Source organism: Eumetopias jubatus, unplaced genomic scaffold, assembly GCF_037043125.1.
Source record: "Eumetopias jubatus isolate StellerSeaLion01/CBP00866 unplaced genomic scaffold, mEumJub1_p1.0 scaffold_8, whole genome shotgun sequence".
Lineage (NCBI taxonomy): Eukaryota > Metazoa > Chordata > Mammalia > Carnivora > Otariidae > Eumetopias > Eumetopias jubatus.
Genome location: NW_028274814.1, coordinates 49,490,927 through 49,509,036, shown reverse-complemented (window position 1 = coordinate 49,509,036; position 18,110 = coordinate 49,490,927). Strand labels below are relative to the sequence as shown.

Genomic DNA, 18,110 nt, shown 5'->3' with positions numbered 1-18,110 from the left:
GTTTATCTCTCTTTTGCTCAGCCTCTTTATTTTCCATCATTTGGTCTTCTATATCACTGATTCTCTCTTCTGCCTCATTTATCCTAGCAGTTAGTGTCCCCATTTTTGATTGCACCTCATTAATAGCCTTTTTGATTTTGACTTGGTTAGATTTTAGTTCTTTTATTTCTCCAGAAAGGGTTTCTCTAATAACTTCCATGCTTTTTTCAAGCCCAGCTAGGATCTTTAAAGTCATGATTCTGAACTCTAGGTCCAACATCGTACTAATGTCTGTATTGAGTATGAATGATTTTTTAAACAAACCTCACACAGTCATAAAAATCCAACAACAGTTATAACCCTTTGTTTAGTTTTCATGGTAGGAATATTATTTTATTCCTTTCTTTTTTTTAATTAGCAAGGCATAATAAATAATTCCAGGGTTCCTGTATTTTATGTCCTCTCCTGTAAAATTACATCAAAATCACATAACCACCACTTCTCTAGTTTAATTTTTCCTCAATGGTAGACTGAATTTTTGGCTTTGGGTGCCAGCTAAAATCGATTTAGTGTACCAGTTTTCAAGAGAATCAGGTAAATTGCAGGATTACTGGAAATCTTAAGTGGAAGAGCATTTTGTAAAGAAAAAGATATTATTCAGGGGCGCATGGGTGGCTCAGTTGGTTAAGTGTCCAATTCTTGATCTCGACTCAGGTCATGATCTCACGGTTGTGGGATCAAGCCCCACGTCGGGCTCCATGCTCTCTCTCTCTTTCCCTCTGCCCCTCCCCCCACTCACATGCTCTCTTGCTCAAAATATATAAATAAAATCTTTTTAAAAAAGAAAAGAAAAATGTATTATACAAATGTGGGTTGGTATAGTAGTTGCCTTAACAACTGAACTTCATATATTTCATAAGCTGTAATGATTAGGGGAGGGTTAGGAGAAATCAATGAAGGAACCAGAAACGAAAAATGAAATCAACCTCCCAAATTCCTCCCAAATGGGCGCCTGGGTGGCTCAGTCATTAAGCATCTGCCTTCGGCTCAGGAGTCCCACATCGGGCTACCCGCTCAGCGGGAAGCCTGCTTCTCCCTCTCCCACTCCCCCTGCTTGTGTTCCTGCTCTTGCTGTGTGTCTCTCTGTCAAATAAATAAATAAATAAAATCTTTAAAAAAATTTTTTTAAATTAAAAAAAAAACAAACAAATTCCTCCCAAATATCTCTGGGCCAAAAAGCATCCTTACAATGTTTCATAAAATTTTCACAAACTCAGTGATTACCACATTGTCCCCTTGCTCTCTCCTATTTCTTCTGGAAGGAAGTACATTAATGTGGCTAAGTAAAAGTACTGATTTTTATGCACCAACACAAACGCCAAAGAAAACTATGAAAATAATAAAAAATTTAGCTTTTCCTATTCTAGTTTTATTTCTATTCACATAGAGCCACATGAAATTTTAAATAGCTATCTTTAAACAGTAGTATCTTTATCCACTACCCATTTTACTTCTCCACCCCCCACTCCCACACACACACATTTGTGAGCCAGAAATAGAAAGCCCCAAGGGAAACACTCAGAAAGCTTGTCTCCCTAGCCCTCACCATGAACAAACTTACTAGCCATTGATTTTTTCATACTTTCCACAGAGAATTTATTACACAAAGGTAGGATAGTAGAGATGTTAGATTTCAGTAGGGCTTTTGCAATACCAAGTTTGTCTTCCTTATATGTTAAAAATGTTCAAATCTATTTATTATAAGCAAGTTAAGAGTGAAGATCCTACTTTTTTGTTAACTACTTGGTTGTTTTTTCTTTTTTTAATACTTTCTCCATTGACACAAGCTAAAACTAGATGTTATTTCTAGAAAGTACGCACCAGGGACTGTCACATAATTCTTAGTACAAGTATAATTCTATCTTAGTACACTCATTATTTAATAAATACAGCAGATAAAAACAAAAGATGTTCCTAAATAATGAATGGGTCAAAGAAGAGATCAAAGGGAAATGAGAAACTACTTTGAGATGAATGAAAACGAAAACCCAACATACCAAAACCTGATGAGATGCAGCTAAAATAGTGCTCAGACGGAGCCATAAATGCCTAAACTAAAAAAGAAGATTTGAAATCAATAACCTAACTTTCCACCTTAAGAAATTAGAAAAAGAAGAGCAAATTAAACCCAAAGCAAGCTGACAGAAGGAAATAATAAATATCAGACCACACATAAATAAAATAGAGGATGGCAAAACAATTGAGAAAAATCAGTAAAACCAAAAGTTGGTTCTTCAAAAAGATAACAAAATCAACAAAACTCTGGCTAAACTGGTCAAGAGAAAACAATTCAAAATACTAAAATCAAGACCAAAAGAGACATCATCCCTATCAACTTTACAGAAATAAAAATGGTTACATGGGATACTATGAAAAATTATATGCCAAAAACTAGATAACCTAAAAGAAATGGACAAATTCCTAGAAAGACACAAAGTAGCAAAACTGATTTGAGAAGAAACAGAAAATCTGAATAGACCTGTAACAAATAGATTGAATTAGTAACTGAAAAATTTCCCACAAAGAAAAGACACAGGTCCAAGTGACTTCACTGGTGAATTCTACCAAACATTTAAAGAATTAACACTAATTCTTTATAAACTCTTCCAAAAAACAGAAAAGAACATTTCTAAATTCACTCTATGAGGCCATTATTAGCCTGATACCAAAACCAAACAAAGATGTCATAAGAAAATCACAGATCAATATGTTTTGTCAATATAGATGCAAATATCCTCAGTATTTGCTAGCAGACTGAATCTAACAACATATAAAGAGGATTATACACCATGGCTATATACGACTTATCCCAGGGATAAAGGCAGGTGTCACAACCAAAAATCAATTACTGTAATATATCAATAGGAAAAAAGGGCCAAAGTTATATTTTTTTTCTAAAGAGATTCTGAAAAAGCACTTGACAAAATCCAACACCTCATATGATAAAAAAAACACTCAATAAACTATGAATAAAGGGAACTCCCTCAACCTGATAAAGGGTACCTATGAAAAATCCACATGTTTTTTTGGTAATTTTTTAAACTTTTTAAAAAAAGATTTTATTTATTTATTTGACACAGAGAGAGAGGGAACACAAGCAGGGGGAGCAGGAGCAGGGGAAGCAGACTCCCCGCCAAGCAGGGAGCCCAACACGGGGCTTGATCCCAGGATCTTGGGATCATGACCTGAGCTGAAGGCAGATGCCCAACTGACTGAGCCACCAAGGCACCCCAAGAAACCTACAGTTAACATCACACCTAAAGGGCGCCTGGGTGGCTCAGTTGGTTAAGCGACTGCCTTCGGCTCAGGTCATGATCCTGGGGTTCCAGGATCGAGTCCCACATTGGGCTCCCTGCTCAACAGGGAGTCTGCTTCTCTCTCTGACCCTCCCCCCCTCATGTGCTCTCTCTCTCTCTCATTCTCTCTCTCAAATAAATAAATAAAATCTTAAAAAAAAAATCACACTTAAAAGTGAAAGATTGAAAGCTTTTCCCCCAAAGATCAGGAAAAAGACAAAGATTTTGTCTTCTCTCATCACTTCCATTCAACATTGTATTGAAGGATATAGCCACAGCAACTAGGCAAGAAAAAGAGAATTCATTCAGATTGGAAGGGAAAAAGTAAAACTATTTCTATTTGGGGATAATATGATCTTCTATATAGAAAATTCTCGGGGCACTGCGTGGCTCAGTTGGTTAAGCATCCAACTCTTGATCTCAGCTTGGGTCTTTGATCTCAGGGTCAGGAGTTCAAGCCCTGTGTTGGCTCCATGGTTGGGCATGTAGCCTACTTAAAAAAAAAAAAAAAGAAAGAAAATTCTAAGGAATCCACAAAAAACTATTAGTGGTAGTAAATGAGTTGAGCAAGGTTGCAAGAGGCAAGATCAATAAACAAAAATTAGCTCTGTTTCTATACACAATGAACAATCTGAAATGAAATGATAAAAACATTCATTGAGAATAGCACAAAAACATTCCATTTAGAATAGCATTTTATTGCAGGTATTTGCATCTACATTCATAAACATATTGGTCTGTAGTTTTCTTATGATATCTGTTTGGTTTTGGTATAAGGCTAATATTGGCCTCACAAATGACTTAGGAATAAATTTAACAAAAGAAGTGTAAGCCTGTAAACTGAAAACCACAAAATACTATTATAAGAAACTAAAGACCTAATAAAAAGAAAGACATCCCATGTTAATAGATTGAAAGACTTAATATTGTTAAGATGACAATATTCCCCAAATTGATCTACAAATTCAACACACTCCCTATCAAAATCCCAGTTTAGGGCTCCTGGCTGGCTCAGTTGGTAGAACATCTGATTCTTGATCTCATGGTCCTGAGTTTGAGCCCCATCCCATGTTGGGTGTAGAGATTACTTTAAAAAAAAAAAAATCCCAACTGCCTTTTTGCAGAAATTGACAAGATAATAAAAAAATTCATATGGAAATACAAGGACCCAAAACAGCCAATCCTGAAAAACAACAAAATTGGATGGCTTACACTTTCTTTTTTTTTTTTTTAAGAAATTATTTATTTATTTGAGAGACAGAATGAGAGAGAGAGAGAGAGCACATGAGAGAGGGGAGAGTCAGAGGGAGAAGCAGACTCCCTGCTGAGCAGTGAGCCCGATGCGGGACTCGATCCTGGGACTCCAGGATCATGACCTGAGCCGAAGGTAGTTGCTTAACCAACTGAGCCACCCAGGCGCCCTGGCTTACACTTTCTGATTTCAAAATTTATTAGAAAGCTACCGTAATCAAGATAGTGTGGCAATGGCACAGGGGTAAACATACATATCAATGAAAAAGAACTGAGAATCCAGAAATAAGCCCTTACATTTATGGTCAACTGATTTTCAGTAAGGTGCCACAACAATAGAGAAATGGGAAAAGAATAGTCTTTTCAATAAATGGTGCTGGGACAAGTGGTTATCTGCAAGCAAAAGAATTAAGCTGGACTCCTACAAAACGCCATATACAAAAATTAACCCAAAATAAAACAAAGACTTAAATGTAAGAGCTACACCTATAAAACTCTTAAAGGAAAACACAGGAATAAATTTGTGACCTTAGATTTGGCCATGGTTTCTTAGATATGACACCATAAGTATAAGCAACAAAAGAAAAAATAAATTGGACTTTGAAAATTTTGTGCTTAAAAGACCATCAAGGTCAACCCATAGAATGGGAGACAATATTTGTAAATCATACATATGATAAGGGACTTGTATCCAGAATATATAAAGAACTCTGACAATTCAACAGAAAAGGCAAATAATCCAATTAAAGTGTGGGCAAAGTATATGAATTGACATTTCTCCAAAGAAAATATATAAATGACCAATAAACATTAAAAAACAGCTTCATTAGTCATTTTGGAAATGTGGCTCAAAACCAAGAAATAACACTTTATATCCACTAGGATGGCTATATAATAAAAAACAGCCAATAACATGTGGAGATGTGGAGAAATGGAACTCTCATACATTGCTGGTGGGGATATAAAATGGTGGCCATTTTGGAAAACCATCTGCATGTTCCCAAAAATATTAAACATAGAATTACCATACGACCAGCAATTCTAGGTATATAACCACTCCTAGGTATATCCCAAGAAGAAATGAAAACATATGTCCACATAAGAACTTGTACAATGCATGTTCATAGGACTGTATTTCATGATAGCTAAAAAGTAGAAACAACCCAAATGTCCGTCAACTGATGAGTAGATAACAAAATATAGTGTGTTTATACAATGAAACATTATTCATACATAAAAAGGAATGAAGTACTGATACATGGTTCAACATAGATAAACAGTGGAAACATTATGCCAAAAGAAACCAAACACAAATGGCCACACACTGTATGATTTCATTCATATAAAATGTTCCAGAAAAGGCAAATTTATAGAGATAAAAAGTAGATTATTGATTGCTTAGAGCAGGGGGAAGGGAAGGAGAGAATGGGGAGTGGCTGCTAAAGGGTTTTTTTTTTTCTTTTTAAAATTAATATATTTTGCTGTTTAGAGCTGTTTTAGGTTTACAAAAGATTAAGCAGAAAGTACAGAGTTCCCATGTATCCCCTTTTCCTCTACCCTTCCAGTGTCTCCTATTACTAACATCTTGCATTAGTGTAGTACATTCATTACAATTGATGAACCAATGTTATTAATAAATCCAAAGTCTACATTAGGGTTCACTCTTTGTGTTGTACAGTTCTATGTGGGTTTGACAAATGCATGTATCATGTATCTGCCATTATAGTATCATACAGAATATTTTCACGGCCCTAAAAATCCTATGTTTCACCTATTCCTCCCTCCCTCGCCCCCAAAATCTTGGCAACCACTGACCTTTTTACTACCTCTACGGTTTTGTGTTTCCAGAATGTCATATAGTTGGAATCACATGGTAGGTAGCCTTTTCAAACTGGCTTCTTTCACCTGGCAATATGCATATAAGTTCCTCCCTTTTTGTGACTTAATAGTTCATTTCTTTTTGTTGCTTAATAATATTACATTATATAGCTATACCAGTTTATTTATAAGAGGTTTTTTTTTTAAGGTAATGAAAATGTTCTGGAAAGATAGTAGTGACCATTACACAACTCTGTAAATATATAGTTGACCCTTGAACAATGAGAGGGCCAGGGGCACTGACCCCCCAAGCAGTCAAAAAAAATCCATGTGTAACTTTTGACTCACCCAAAACCTAACTACTAATAGCCTCCTGTTACCTGGAAGCCTTACTGATAATATAAAAAGTCAACTAATACATATTTTGTATATGTATTAGATACTATATTCTTATAATAAAGTAAGCTAAAGAAAATGTTATTAAGAAAATCATAAGGAAAATACATTTACAGTACTGTGCTGTATTTACTGACAAGAGTCCACATATAAGTGGACCCACACAGTTCAAACCCATGTTGTTTCAGAGTCAACTGTACTAAAAATCACAGAATTGTATGCTTTAAAAGGATGAATTTATGGTATGTGAATTATTTTTTTGTGAATTATTTTTCAATAAAGCTGTTATCTTAAAAAGATAGTGTTACTAAGGAATGTATGAATCTTAAAAAGCAGAAAGACTAGCAGAAAAGGAAGTATCAAGATGGCATGAAGACACAAGCTTATGAGGAGAAAGAATATAGAGGGGAGGGGTCAAGCCTAAGGGTTCTAATCTATGAGTTTACAAAGGCTGAGAATTAACATACAACTACTGGATTTAGCCAAGAGGGAGTTCCTGATAATTCTAAATTTAACCATTACAGAGAAAGAAAAGAACCTAGTCCGCAAAGGCCTGAGTGTGGATGGCACAGGCTTCCCAGTCAACAAGTTTTTCTTTTTTTCCTTTTTTTTTTTTTAAGACTTTACTTACTTATTTGACAGAGAGAGAGAGAGAGAGAGAACACAAGCAGGGGGAGTGTCAGGCAGAGGGAGAGAGAGAAGCAGGCTCCCTGCTGAGCAGAGAGCCAGACGTGGCGCTCAATCTCAGGACCCTGGGATCATGACCTGAGCCAAAGGCAGACGTTTACCTGACTGAGCCATCCAGGCGCCCCAACAAGTTTTAACTTTCATAGGAAGAGGAGTGAGGAAGGCTCCAGTGTCCAGACTAAATGCTATGGACTCACTATGGACAAGGTCTTGAGTTAGGCACTCTACATGTTATCTCATGTTATTTCATACCATTTCAGGTGAGGGAAACAGCATTATGCTCATCTTTTTCAGGTAGAGAGGGGAAAATTAATTCCTTTATTCAATAACCATTTATTAAACACCTACCACACCCCAAACTCTGTGAAACTCCAGGAATATTAATATAAGATGGGGTCCTAAACTGTGAGGAATATAGACTCAAGAAACGCAGCAGACGTGAAATAAACAATAACGTCATAAAGGGCATGATATCAGCGTATAAAGGAGTGGAGGGATGCATGTATAAACACACACACACAGATGCATAGTGATCTCTTTATTTTATAGATGACAAAATTTTAGTTCAGAGAATTTTAGTATCAGAGCAAGATCCAGAACCTAAGACCCCTGATTTGCATCATAGCAACTTGTCATGAGTTAACTCACTATCATCAAGTATGACTATTCCCCCAGATTTCATGGTAGGACTGGTTGACTTGATCATATCATGCCCTGAAAAGGCTCTAAAACTGACAGGTGCTTTATATGCCCTGCTATATTAATGCTACAAAGTCATTCATCTACTCCAGCTCACTGTGACATTGGGCACTTGATGGAGGGTGGTGGCGAAGAGGTTAACTAACAAACTTTTTCATTTTATGCTTCCTTGAAATTTCCCTCTACCATTGTGGCTCTCCATGCCCACCAAGTGAAGTCATGCCAATCTATTCCTTAAAAAATTCTAATTTAGCTCTTCCTCTGTACTCCTACTACCCATATTAGTCCGAGCCCCACTCACAGGTTATTACAATAGGTTCTCAGTGGGTCTTCCTACCATCTCTCCTTTTCCACTCCCACTTTCCTAGCTAACCCATCTTGCAAAGAGCTGCCAAGTTAAGCTTTCTTTTCAGCTTATTAAAATAACTTTGCTGTATTTTCCTTCATTGTAAAAAAGTAGTGTCTGATCATTATAGAAAAAATAAACTTTAATGGCCCTCTGGCCATGTTACTCTCCAGCGCAAGAGAGGATCTCTGACTCCACACTGCTTACTAGGTCATCATATCCAGTATATCAGTTTGCTGGGGCTGCTGGGACAATTACCACAAACTTGGTGGTGATTAAAACAACAGAAATGTATCCTTTCTGTTCTGGAGGCCAGAAGCTTGGCAGGGTTGCACTCCCTCTGAGACCACAGGGGAGAATCCATCCTTTACCTCTTCTGGCCTCTAGCAGCTATCAGCATGCCTTGATTTGTGGCCCTATCAATCCGATCTCTACCTCTGGGTCACACTGCCTCCACGCCTGTCTGCCAAATCTCCCTCGGCCTCACTCTCCTGAGGACACTTGTCATTGGATTTAGGCCCACCCAAATAACCTAGGATAAATTCTTCCTCTCAAAATCATTAACTGAATCACATTTTTTTTTCCGAATAAGGTAATATTCACTTTTACCAAATAAGGTGATATTCACAGGTTCCAGGGATTAGGATACAGATATATCTTTATAGGGGCCACCATCCAGCCCACTTCATCCAGGCTCCTGCTCACCGAGCCAATCTTCTCTTTCTTACTCCCAACAGGGGCATCATATCAAGTCATGCCTCCTTAGGACCTCACCCCATCCCCTGCATTCCCTCCTATCTTCGCCATTTCTCTAAATGTTCTCTCCATCTCCCCAGCATCCAGAACAGCAAACGTTTATGCTTTCTTTGGTTAGGGTAAGCTCTAGCTCTCTTCCTCTGAAGCTCTCCTGGACAATCACCCTCTTCCCATATGTCATTTTTCTTCTCCCAATGTCGGGAACATATAGTGAACACATTGAATTTATATGTTATATTGGTTTTTTTAGTGGCCTCACATACTTAAGTTCTATCTCCTCCAAGTAACATGAGCGCCTCAGGCCCAAAAGCTGTGTTTTCTACTTCCGCAACCTCAGCTCTATCCAGCCCAGAGCCAAGCATTTAGGAGGCATTTATTAAAAGACTGATCATTTAATAAATAAATGCAAAGAAAAATTAGGAACACTGTGAAACTGACTTAAGTTGATATCACTACTATGACTGCCAACTTATAGAAACTGAAAAGAAAAAAAAAACCTCCCTCATAAGGGATACAAAATCTGAAAAACCAGTTAAGAACCCTTAACTACTTTCCCACCCTTTTGCACTTATTTACATCCTAATGCTCTAATTCTTAAGGCAACTCATAAAAGTTTCAAGCCGTTAAGTCGAACAGAATTATCGCAGCATTTACACGAAGGGGTAGGTAGCAACACCTCCAGCTAAAAACAAAAAAGAGCAGGAGGGCTTGTTTCACTCTTTTTAAAGACGTGAAGTGAAAAGTTATCTCCAGCTGCTTAAAGAAAAATAAGATAGATATGAATGTTCCCAGCTAGTGCTCTTTACCACTTTAAAGAAAAAACAAGTAGCTGCATTTTCATTTGGTGTTAAGGCTCCCAAAACTTCCTTCACAGCTGTGGGTTAGGCCTTTTATTTACCAGATCTTCAGAAAGAAAGTCTAATCACATCTTCCTGCTGCTAACCTTTCTGCCAGTTTTTCTAGTCAACGGAAGGAGAAGGAAGATAAAGTAGGCCTCTCTGAACTGAGAGTTAACTCCTGCCTCTCCTCTCCCAACACCTATGCCTGCCCTGGCCCCCAGCTCTGATTGTTTGAAGCTAAATATAATACTACATATATTTGAGCGATGCCTGAAACTGTTACAAACTGACTCACTGAAAGTGGTCTATACCTAATTGTCTTTGCTTCTTTCCTGCCCACCTCTTTCTCAACCGCCACATTTTGGCTTCCACCCTATCACTCCAGCAAAAATTCTCTTGCTAGGTTCATAAACAATCTCCTATTTTCCAAGTCCAACTGATACTTTTTCACTGTTTCCTTGACCCCCCCTTTTTTTCGTAGCATCTCATATTGTAGACTAAGTCCACTCTTTAAAATTCTCTGTTCCCTTAGATAAATGGCATAATAGCCTTTTTTGTTCTCGTTCTCCTGTATCACTAACCTCTCCTTTCCCGTTTATGTTGCTGAGTCCTATTCCTCAGCCCCATCTGATCATTTTATTGTTTTCTAGGGTTTTGTGTCTTTAGCTCTCTCTTCTGTCCACACTCTTCATCCCTGAAGGATTTTATGCATGCTCCATCAACCACAACCCAAACTCTAATAGTCTCAATATGGTCTTCAGCTCAGGCCTTTCTTATGAGCAATCTAACCGAGCTGGTGCAGTCAGAAAGCACTAGCATTTGTCGAGAACCCATGAGGTACTAAGTTCTTTTGGTATGGGCTCACATATATACAGCTGACTCTTGAACAACATGAGGGTGATGGGTGCCAACCCCCAAGCAGTCAAAAAACCGTCTGTAACTTTTCACTCCCCCCAAAACTTGACTACTATTAGCCTACTGTTGATTGGAAGCTTTGCCAATAACATAAAAAGTCAATTAATGCATATTTTGTATGTTATATGTATTATATATTATAATCCTACAATAAAGCTAGAGAAAAGAAAATGTTATTAAGAAAATCATAAGGATGAGAAAATATACTTACAGTACCGTACTATATTTATTTTTTTAAAAATTCACGTGTAAGTGGATCTGTGCAGGTCAAACTTGCATTGCTCAAAGGTCAGCTGATTTTTTTTTTTTTTTAAGTTCTATGCCCAATGTGGGACCTGAACTCACGACCTGAGATCAAGAGTCGCATGCTTGGGGCGGCTGGGTGGCTCAGTCAGTTAAGCGGCTGCCTTGGGCTCAGGTCATGATCCCAGTGTCTTGGGATCAAGCCCCGCACTGGGCTCCTTGCTCAGCGGGGAGCCTGCTTCTCCCTCTCCCTCTGCCTGCCTGCTGCTTCCCCAGCTTGTGCTCTCTCTGTGTCAAATAAATAAATAAATAATCTTAAAAAAAAAAAAGAGTTGCATGCTTTACCGACTGAGTCAACTGTTATTACATTTAATTCTCACAATAATTTATTAAAGTTTTATTAACCCATCCAATGAAGAAATTCAGCTTGGAAAAGATGAAATAATCTGTCCAAAATCGTAGCAGTTTGAAAGTGGTAGAAAGATTTGAACTTTGGTTATATGTCAAAATCCATGTTCTTTCCTAATTGCACCATCTGCTTCTAGTCTTATCCCAGTTCCTACATCTTTCCCCTAATCCATTCTCCATATAGCCATTAGCATTTTTTCCTTCAAAGACGCACATCCGATATTGTCAGCTCTGCTTTAAAATCCTTAACGGCTCCCCAACATCTATGGCCTTGGTTTTTATTTTTATTTATTTATTTTTTTTAAAGATTTTATTTATTTGACAGAGAGAGACACAGCAAAAGGGGGTACACAAGCAGGGGGAGTGGGAGAGGGAGGAGCAGGCTTCCTGCTGAGCAGGGAGCCCGATGCGGGGCTCGATCCCAGGACCCTGGGATCATGACCTGAGCCGAAGGCAGACGCTTAACGACTGAGCCACCCAGGTGCCCCTGGCCTTGGTTTTTAAACTTCGGTAAGCATATGAGCCACTCAACTGGGGAGCCTAATTAAAATTCAAATTCCCAAGCCCCATTCTCAAGATTCTGGGTCAGCAGGTGTTTTCTTTATTCCACACTTTGAAACATACTGACCAGGGCGCCTGGGTGGCTCAGATGGTTGGGCGTCTGCCTTCGGCTCAGGTCATGATCCCGGAGTCTTGGGATCGAGTCCCACATCGGGCTCCCTGCTCCTTGGGAGCCTGCTTCTCCCTCTGCCTCTTTCTCTCTCTCTCTCTCTCTCTCTCTCTGTCTCTCATGAATAAATAAATAAAATCTTTAAAAAAAAAAAAAGAAAAATACTGACCAAAATTTGTTAGCTTAACTTGCCAGGCATATCATGATCTGGCCCCTGCTTATTTTTCCATCCTTATCTCTGCCCATGCCTCTACTTGTGCTTTATGCTCTAGCTCAGGGGTCAGTAACCTATAGCCCTGCTGGCCCAGCCTGTTGCCAGTTTTGGTAAATAAAGTTTTATTAGGGGGCGCCTGGGTGGCTCAGTCGGTTGAGCGACTGCCTTCGGCTCAGGTCATGATCCTGGAGTCCTGGGATCGAGTCCCGCATCGGGCTCCCTGCTCAGCGGGGAGTCTGCTTCTCCCTCTGACCCTCCCCCCTCTCATGCTCTCTCTCTCTCTCTCTCTCTCATTCTCGCTCTCAAATAAATAAATAAAATCTTTTAAAAAAAATAAAGTTTTATTAGAACACAGCCACACCCATTCATTAAGTTCCACCTATGGTTACTTTTGTGCTAAACGGGCACGGTTGAGTAATTGCAATAGAGATCAAAATGGCCGGCAAATAATTACTATATGGCTGTTTACTGAAAATTTGCTAATTCCTGCTCTAACTTATAGCATAATACTTATTATCCAGTGCAGTATGCTTTAGTGCAAGATATTCCTTCTTTCCCATTTTCTGGGGGACTCCTATTCTTCCTCACAGATTCACTCCTACTGTGTGAACCCGTGTCTGACATGCCCAGACAGGCACCCATTCCTATTGCTCCAAAAGCACTTTGCCTCTATTGCCCTTATTTTTTACCTCACTATATTATAATGACTGTTCTATATGTCTGCTTAGCCCTTTACTGAAATGTAAGCTCCCAAGAATAGTTATAAACTTTTTCACCTTTGTATCTGTCTAGCATAATGCATGTACATATTAGGTGTCCAACAAATATTTAGTGAATTAATGAATGAACTTTTCTGAAAACCTTAAAAGAGCTAATCATTCTGAAAAAGAATATGTAAACTTAGATTTCAACTGGTTTCTGTATTATTGACATTACTCCTTAGGGTTAAAACTATCTTTTGAGGTACCCTAGGTAAAATATGCATGTAACCTAGACAGGAAAGGAAAGCACATTAGAGCTGTCAGAGATTTGTTTAGTAGAGGAGCTGGCTCTTCTGTTTTGGCCTTGTGGATAGCACTGATGAAGAGGAGAATAGGAAAAGCAGAAAATATCTGGATTTTGTGGCACTGCTCAAGGCGGGTAGCTCCAACTACAGCAAAGGATGGATAAAGGGTCAATAGGATTCAGGGTCCAAAGGACAGATCTGGGAATGTCAAAGACATTTTTTGGCCAAGTTAAAATTTTTGCGAAAACCAATGCTACTCAGAACAACTGAATGGAACAGAAGACCCAGTCTTCTTACCTAAAAGGAAGGTGTGAGAAACCTTATTTTCAGATAATTGTGTGTAATACAGGTAGACAAGAGGTCTATGAAGTCTATGAAGGAGAACAGCGTCCAAATTAGCATACTGTGGCCAGCACCTGGCCCATTCCCTTGTCAGTTGCTCAACTGAATCTTGATGCCCTAAACTGTCAGGCAATACAGGATGGCAGTCTTTTACCAGCTTAGTCTGTGGCAGGAACATATCTAGTCTAGGATATCTCAATTTACATCAGTCATTGATTCAATAAACATAAAAGTCAAATATAAGATAAAAAAAATAAGAACCTTCTGCCTATGATCAAAGCCTCTGAAAATAACACACTTTTATTTTCTTTGTAATTGAATGCAGCAGGTCAGGAAGAAGCTTTCATAAAAACAAGCACTTCTCCCTAGTGGGGGACATGCAGGTGGGCTCAGGAGACTACCTTTCTCACACAATCTGACAGTTAAATACACAGCTTAAGCTCATTTCATGCCCCATCCCATTGCCCCGTCCCATCTTGGGCACAGTTAGGAACAAAGGGTAGTGTAGGTATAAACATGGCTGCAAATGTTAGGAATAACACGCAATTAAGAATTACTAAAATGAACATCTCAGGTACCAAGTGTACTGTGCCAAGGACCAAAGAAGTCACTCCTGGATAACAATAACATTTTTTGTGTGTGTTTACTATGTGTTAGACCCTGTACTCAATGCTTTATAATAATGCATTATCCCTAATCCTCAACAAAGCCTGTGAAAAAGTTATTGACATTTATCTGTTAAATAACAGATAAAATGGAAACTCAGAAAGGTTAATTAATCAGCCAAGATTTTTCTTTCCCAACTGGCCCACAGGAGATCTACTCAGTCAGTGTTTGAGCTCTGCTACTTAGCACTTTCCCATGCCCCCACTTTTGGATGCCCATCTACCTCTTGCTTTATTTTTGCCATGTGCCATTGTCTATATATAGTCTGGCTGGGTGGCTCAAATGAGCACACTGATTAATAAAGCCCAATCACTATTAGTGAGTACTCTATGCTGTATCAGGCACATTGCGAGATGGTAGAAAGGCAAAGCTGCACTCCCATTCAAATCTGTCCTACTCGGACTCCAGAAAGCTAGGTGACAGAATGTGGAGAGCTCCTGGCAAACTCATTCATCAAAACTGATGAAAACAACTCAGAAGGGGCGCCTGGGTCAGCACTGATGAAAACAACTCAGAAGGGGCACCCAGCCAGTTAAGCATCCACCTTCGGCTCAGGTCATGATCTCGGGGCCCTGGGATCAAGCCCCACCCTGTGTCGGGCTCCCCATTCAGCGGGGAGTCTGCTTCTCCCTCTGACCCACCCTGCTCTCTGTCAAATAAATAAATAAAATCTTTAACAAGATTATTTAAAAAACCCAACTCAGAATACAGAATCTTTATCATCATCACCTGTTTCCCTGACCTGCTCATTCAAATACTGTCTCTCTGTAACTGCTGCTCCTGCCCAGTTCATCCTCTTCCTGTTCCCCTGGCCTCGCTGTCAGCCAGTTTGTCATCCTTTATGCTCTCCCGTCATACTTTATGCACAACCACCATAATTCCAAGCCCCAACTCTCACCTCCCCTTATACAGGAGAAAATGGAACCTGAGACTCCATCACCTATATATACATAATGTGAGGAGAAAATGTGTTTTGTACGTATGTATGTCTATACTAAGAGGACAATTTAATTCTGCAGGACTATAACAACTGGAGTACAGAAAAAGGCGGGGCTGGGAGGTTCCAAAGACTTAAGGGCTGCTACATACTTCCTGACTGCTGGAAGAGCAGTCCGATCTTGCTGTGCATGGCATTTAAATATTACTCATCCACAACTACGACGTGCATTCAAAGTGAAAGTAGTGTATTCACAGAGGCACTATCCATCCAGAGACATGTGGAATGGATTTTCTTTTCCATAATCATTAAAGATTTTAAGAAACCGCTGGTTTCTAAAAAAAAAAAAAAAAATGAATTAAAAAGAATGAGAACTGAGTTAATTTTGCTTACCTGTGAACCCTACAGGAAGTAAGTTATGGATAGTCTACCCCCCAGATTTAACTTCACTCTTAGGGAAAACAATAAAATTTTATACCCTCCACTACAGTTTGCTAGTTTTAGAAATAACTCCTATGTAATTTTATAGGTAAGTAAAATAACTCCAAATCCTAGGTATTTTTCTTGGACTTGAGACTATTGAAGACTTTGAGAAAGTTATTAAATGTCTCACAAGTCTGAAAAGGAAAATAAAAATTTTATAGAATATACTGTGAGAGTCTCAAATTACGGAAATTAAAGAACAATGTTATTTTAGCAACCTTAAAGAACCATAACATTTTCTGCAAAAGATAATGGATACAGTATTCAGATTTACTTTCAAAATTAATACTGAACAATCAAGCTAGCAAGACTTCCATGGAAAAATTATTTTCTAATGTTTCTGGAAAACTTTCGGAACTCCCCCTTTCTGTCTTGGAAACACCACTTCCAGTTAGGGTTTGCTACTTCACAAGCAAACTGTTTCTCCAGGTGAGTCTCAATTCCAAAGTACTGCGTTGGGCTTTCCCCTCCATCTATCACTTTGCTCAGAGCCTTCTGTAAGAACAGGAAGAGGAGATAATGTAGAATAAAGCAAGCAGTGCAGAGAACCTAGAAATTTTTTCATTCTAAGGATGAGTGAGACAAAAACGTGAAAGCAGCAAAGTATTACTGGTTTGGTGGAGGGAGAAAGGGCACCCAAACAAAGGAAGATCCTAGCTCGAAGTATGCCAGAGACTGTGGAAAGTAAGACCTCTGAAAGGCAAGAGAAGGAGTGATTTCTACTTCAAAAATTGGCAAAGTCAAGAAGTCTGACTCCTTAAAAAAAAAAAGTTCAATTTCCTAAACATTCTAAAACATCAATAAGCTAACCATCCCTATCTTCCATGAACTAAAACTAGACAACACTAAGGTGGGTAGACATAAAGACAGAAATAGGTTATATGTAACCTATATGAATTAGCCAATAATGAACAATGCCTGTTAGAATCATAGGAATAAGTGATTTGGATGGCAAAAGGGGGATGGTGGTAGGATGTTAAGATAGATTAACAAGAAGGAATTCACTACTTTTCTTCGAGACGGCTTTCTGGAGGAGGTTAGATTATGGACGAATAGCAACAGGAGCTTAGCAGAGTGTTCCAACCAACCACAGGAAAATAGCTCAGAGGGGGGAGTGAACTGATGATATGAATGGGGCATTGAGTAAGGGAGCCTGAGAGAATAAAGGGGAACCTTCAAGGGGAATAGGGCTGGTTCAGGGTGCCCTAATTAAGGTCTCCAAACTGGAGAAAGTCTGGGAGGGGGGCAGGGAAGGCAAAAAGAAAAAGCACGGTACTTTCTTCACTTATTTCGCTAGGCAAATCAAGGACTAGGGTTTGCACTACCTGGAAAAGCTGACAAACAGGCTTGCCCTGGGACTGAAAAATTTCCAGAGGAGAGGGCCCTTTCTGGAAAGACGCAGCCCCCCGATCCCTGAATTCCTGGTTGAGTACCATGGGGTAATAACTGGAGGCGCAGGGATGTCTAAGGCAGGTGTTTCCTGGGTGTTGGCGTGGCTACCAGGCTGAGGTTCAGCGGCGGGTCTAGCACTTAGCGACAAGCAGGCGGCGGCGGCGGCGGCGGCGGCGGCGGCAGCTGCGCGTGCAAACCACAGGACTTACCTTACTGTCATCCATCTCGGCGGACAGGCCGGCCTGGCCAGGCGCTCCCTCCCCCTGCCCTCCCCCGGCTCAGCCGGCCTGGCCCGGCCCGGCCCCCGCCCCGGGGGAAGAAGGGGATATGGTTCTGACTGTCTCCTCCTCTCGCCTAACAGTTCGCTTCCCTGATGCCACAGTCACGGGGACGAGGGACCAGTTCAGGAATGACAGAGCGGACCCTGGAGGCGGCCCAAAACGCCTCCTTTCGCCGCCGCCGCCTCCTCCTCCCCCTCCATGACAGTCTCGGGGTGTGTTTACAGACGCCCTGGAGAGCGGCCCGGACGGGAGGGTGGGTGGGAGTACTGCTCGCGGAATGGCCTCTTCGGTTGCCGTAGTCGGCAGCATTCTGGGGATTGTAGTTTTCCTTAACGCACTCTCTGCAGGGCTGACTAGGAAGAAAACTACAATGTCCACATACCCTCAGCCAGGCGTCGGTTTTCCTCCTGCCGGCGAGCGCTGCGG

General features: G+C 39.9%; 1 protein-coding gene across 9 annotated transcripts in view; it reads right to left on the bottom strand.

Moving 5' to 3' along the window:
- CREBL2 (cAMP responsive element binding protein like 2) overlaps positions 1–17,933 on the bottom strand; it is a 41,161-nt gene extending 23,228 nt beyond the window's left edge. For 7 of the 9 annotated variants that reach the window (XR_015768826.1, XR_015768824.1, XR_015768827.1 and 4 more), the window contains exons 1-2: positions 17,613–17,933; positions 15,681–15,863 (exon numbers count right to left, since the gene is read on the bottom strand). Coding sequence is in view for 3 of the 9 variants with exons in the window: in XM_028119709.2 (XP_027975510.1) it covers positions 15,681–15,725 (45 nt within the window). In the remaining 6 variants the exon portion in view is untranslated. Of the gene's footprint in view, positions 1–15,680; positions 15,864–17,444; positions 17,551–17,612 lie in introns of those variants that run through there. The other 2 variants (XM_088025927.1, XM_028119710.2) reach the window with 2 other exon arrangements.
- Positions 17,934–18,110: the final 177 nt, after the last annotated feature.